We start from the raw sequence: 4,981 nt of genomic DNA on the forward strand, positions 1-4,981 counted from the left end.
CTCCCTGAATTTTAAGTCGGTGGGGAGAACGGTTCTCGAGTTACGTGCATTACAGCCATGCACACCTACAGACGTACAGAGATTTGGTGCATTTATAGATAGATAGATTAAGAAAGATCTGTAGAGCTATTAAATGAACGCAATAAATGAACGCAAACCTTTTAAAACATAAACAATTCAATGGATTTAGACTTTTTTAATACATCCATTACTCAGACCCACACAAAATCAGTTTTTCCTGTGTTTATTTTATTTTATTTTGATTGCTTTGTTTAAAACAATCAAGGATAATACACAATACAGTCTGAGTTTTCCATTATGATCCCCCTCAGCTCTATTTTCCCTTCCATGCCTGGCTGGACGCCTCGTTTCTATTGGCTAAAGTACATTTACACCATTGTTTCATGCCCCCAAGCCATTGATAATGCATTGCTGTATGGTCTCACAGCATGGTGGTGCCGTTGTCACATTCTGTGTGAAAGGGCCTTCATTATTTTTATAACTATATAAATGGATATATATATAGCTATCAAATATTCCCTTCAGATAAACATCCAGTCCCTTTATATAATCTATTGTATTAGCTAGCTATAGTTCTATTGTCGGCTCTGCCGTAGAAAAGTGGTTAATGACTTTTCCCTCCCTAACTCTCCTGGAGTTTTCACTGCTGTCTCTGCTATTGTTAAAGTTGGATGTTGTCCAGAAACTATATATTAGACACAATGCCACTAGAAGGTTAATGAAGAGCATCTATATGTGGATGTACTGTATGTAGCCTAAAGCTTCCTTCCATATACTTTCCATATTCATCATGGTCATATTTGTTGTTAAGTGTGCAGGAAGTTAAATGGATCTAATCTAATCGCACACAGACAGATTGATTATGCACTGAGCGTTCAGTTGGACTCTTCACATAAAGGTCAAATGTTATAGTACCTCCCCCATCTCTCTTTTTCCTTCTCTGTCTCAACTCCCTCTGAGTCCCACTCGTTCTCCTCCCTCTGCGTTTGTTGTTTTATTAAGAGAAATCCTCTTTTGATTGAGGGCTCATTGGGATGCTATATCAGGCTTGGTGAGCACTGTGCTCAGCTATGTGTTGGCCAGGGTAACTGTGCAAGTGTACAGTATGTGTCTCCGATTATATTATGCGCATGTGTGCATGTGTGTTTGCAGTGATGACCAGGGAAAGGGATGGGAGAAGAGTGTTGTATTGAGCTGCTGCTAAATCAGTCCACAGGCTAAAGGCTAGGTCAATATTGCCCTGTCTGGGCTCAAATAACATAATGGACTAGAGGGGAAGGAGCAGAAAAAAGTTGATGTTCTTTGTAAGTACATTTAATCAGAAATATTGTAAGTACATGTGATTGTAACAGCATTAGGGCAAGACAAAGGTACTTGTATAGCAAATTTCATATGCAGTACAAAGGCAAATCATAAGTGGCATAAAAAAGCATTTGAAAATATGGACAATATTACTAATCCCTGAGTAGCAGAATAGGGGCAGTGGCTCAGGGGTAGAGTTGCCGGGTTGGGAACCGGAAGGTTCCCAGTTCAGTGGCTCAGGGGTAGAGTTGCCGGGTTGGGAACCGGAAGGTTCCCAGTTCAGTGGCTCAGGGGTAGAGTTGCCGGGTTGGGAACCGGAAGGTTCCCAGTTCAGTGGCTCAGGGGTAGAGTTGCCGGGTTGGGAACCGGAAGGTTCCCAGTTCGATCTCGGGCTCTACATGTCAAAGTGTCCTCTTGCTCCTGATGTGCATGTTGGCGCCTTGCATGGTTTCCTCTGCCATGTATGAATGTGTTTGTGAATGGGTGAATGTGATGCACAATCTCTATTAAAGCGCCTTTGCCATGCGGATTTGCCATGCTACACAAATACAATGGACCCAAAAGGATCCATTGGACTCAATTCATTCATTCCATTCCATTCTGAGCTAGTACGTCCGTCTGCTATTTTTGACAATTTTCACTTATAAAATGACATGCTGAAAATAGGGACATCAGGCTGAAAGTGATTAAGACTTTAAGAAACTGGTGACGTGAGTTGACCAATGATGTACTGTGTGAGTTGAGAGTGGTGCTGTCAACATGCCCCCCACTAGCCACTGTTTGTGGAACATTCCTATTGTGAAACCTTTTAAGCCATGCCTTTGGGGGACGTTTGTGTTTAGGGTTAAGGCTGGTTCCATCAAACTGCCTGCAGCGCTGAGCCTGCGTTCCCAAAATATCCGTATGAAAGATAAACCCCCCACCCTTGTATCTCTCTCTCTCTCTCTCTCTCTCTCTCTCTCTCTCTCTCTCTCTCTCTCTCCCCATCTCCCTGCATTCTCTCCCTCCCCCTGCCATCGTATCTGAATGTGCAGTGATCTCCCACTCTTTACTTAATCCCTCATAGTCCCTCTCTCTGTCTCTCCCTCTCCCCCCTCCTTGTTTCAGAGTGCTGCTCTCTCCTCCCCCACACACCCCTCCCTTTTATCATCTCCCTCTCTTCCCCCAATCCTCTCCTCTTCTCTCGTCTGCGCTCTCCCGCCCCCCCGGTCCGGCATGTTCCATTCCCCTCCCCTGTCTCGCTTTCTCTCCTCCCCTCTCCACTCCTTTCACGTTTTCTACCCAGGCATCGCCTCACCTCCCTCCTGTCTCCCCTCCTCCACCTGTCCCTCCCCTCTGTCATTGGCTAGTATAAAAGAGCCTGGCATCCATCCTCACACACATGCATACATATGGTGTGTTTTCTGGGAAGGGGACCGTCCACGGGATACTTGGGACTACACTGATTGTTTTACCTGCCTGACTGTCAAGGACCACTGTTTCTTTGGGGATTTAACTTTTATAGAGGTACAGCCTTTTCCTCCTTAAATTAATAGAAGCTATGCTACAAACCTACTGATGTTGAGTAAAGCTTAGAGTCTGGTGCTTAAGTGTTCATTTAACTCTGAAAGTGTACAAATGTTACATTTGCACACTCTCAGAGTAACAAATTGATAAATTGAGGATTTTTACTATGTTGTGAATCAAAATGGATGTGCATGCGCTTGTACAGATGTGAAAGTCTGTTGTGCTTTTCCTGTGACATACTCTTGATTGTTGCTGTGAAAGTTAGTTTTTTACTTTAACTCTTGAAGAGAATGCTGTCAGTTTCATGTTGATGATAATGATTTGGATTGGTTTGTACTGATGAGTGCCACATTTCTTCACCTGTAGGCCAAGGATGCATTTTTTTTCTTTAATTATGAGGTTTCATAATTTGACCCTTGTTGGATATCTTTTGTATTTGGTTCTTAAAATTCTTCGACCCTCACTTTTTATTTTATTGTACCTCTGAACCTTCATCTCTCAATCATTCTCAATCGTCTTTATGTATTCGTGTTACAGAAAAACAAAAACACTAACGTCGGACTGTCTTCATTCTTTCTCAGATCTTGAGGCATCAGTGACTTACAAAGCATTGGCGTTCCTGCCATTGGAAGTGACATCGTCAGTGTGCTCCGGCTGAGTGTTATTGACGTCATTGAAGAGAAACATGAGCAGCAACTACAGTGTCGCTCTCTTAGGCCCCGCCCCCTGGGGCTTCAGGCTGCAAGGAGGGAAGGACTTCAACATGCCACTCACCATCTCCAGGGTGAGACACACACACACACACACACACACACACACACACACACATACACACACACACACACACACACACACTGTGACACACACACACACACACACACACACACACACACACACACACACACACACACACACACACAGAGAGAGAGAGAATGGGCCCACTCGAAGACACATGATGATAGCGCTATAGTCCATATGCCATATCGTCCTCTCCTCACACCCTCTTCATGTTGCCAAAAATGTGGCCTGGTTTGTGTAAACACTATATGCACTTCTTTAATCTCGACAAGTATGTGCACATGCACGTGCATAGACACACAGTTGCACACCCAAACACACATACACAGCACACCTCAGAGGGAAGCCATGGAATGGCATGGAATCCACAGCACCATCTGGCTGAGTGATGGAAAAAGATGAACACTAGTGTGCTTCCCTTCTTTCTTGTCTCCGTGTTCCTCACCCCTTATCCCCCCACCCTTTAGCAGTTTAGCCCTTCACCTCCACCTGTAAGTTAACCCCTCCAGCTGTCACACTTTACCCCCTCCACCCCTTATCCCTCCACCCTTTAGCCCCTCAACACCCATTTCCCCATACCCTCTCCACCCTACTTGCTATACCCTTAACCCAGTGGTTCTCAACCAGTGGTTCGGGGACCACCAGTGGTCCTTGAGGGGGTTCCAGTTGGTCCCCAGCTAAATGATGGAGAGTTGGTGACCAAATGGACACTTATTAGATCTTTAACTCTTGAGAGTGTAAAATGAAACCAAATGGACCCGTAAGGTTCCATTGTACGCTCTCAAGAGTTAGATTATTGTTAAACATCTGCATTACTTAATTTTTGATCAACCTGTTCTCTCTACAGTGGTACCTAACCACATCAAAATCGTATCCAACAACAACAAAATATTATTTAGTTTTAGGTCGGAGAGGCTGAATCTCATCAGATGGTGGTCCGTGGCTCAAATGCTGAATAAATAATGGGCCTTGGCATGAACAAGGTTGAAAACCACTGCCATAACCCATTTACCTCACCTTTTACCCTTTATCCCTGCCACACCTTCCCCCTCCTCCCTCCTCCCTCCACCCTTCATCCTTTAGCCCTCTACTCTCCACCCTTTCCCCCTCCTCCCTCCTCCCTCCACCCTTCATCCTTTAGCCCTCTACTCTCCACCCTTTCCCCCTCCTCCCTCCACCCTTCATCCTTTAGCCCTCTACTCTCCACCCTTTCCCCCTCCTCCCTCCTCCCTCCACCCTTCATCCTTTAGCCCTCTACTCTCCACCCTTTCCCCCTCCTCCCTCCTCCCTTCATCCTTTAGCCCTCTACTCTCCACCCTTTCCCCCTCCTCCCTCCACCCTTCATCCTTTAGCC

At 45.3% G+C, this 4,981-nt stretch overlaps 1 protein-coding gene across 3 annotated transcripts in view; it reads left to right on the forward strand.

The window, feature by feature from the left end:
• The first annotated feature begins 2,718 nt into the window (after positions 1-2,718).
• Positions 2,719-4,981, forward strand: part of pdlim5a (PDZ and LIM domain 5a) — a 101,685-nt gene continuing 99,422 nt past the window's right edge. For all 3 annotated transcript variants that reach the window (XM_079517057.1, XM_079517058.1, XM_079517059.1), the window contains exons 1-2: positions 2,719-2,829; positions 3,411-3,613. In XM_079517057.1, the coding sequence (XP_079373183.1) occupies positions 3,515-3,613 (99 nt within the window). In that variant the 5' untranslated portion in view covers positions 2,719-2,829; positions 3,411-3,514. The remainder of the gene's footprint in view (positions 2,830-3,410; positions 3,614-4,981) is intronic.

This window comes from Electrona antarctica (assembly GCF_951216825.1).
Source record: "Electrona antarctica genome assembly, chromosome: 12".
Classification (NCBI taxonomy): domain Eukaryota; kingdom Metazoa; phylum Chordata; class Actinopteri; order Myctophiformes; family Myctophidae; genus Electrona; species Electrona antarctica.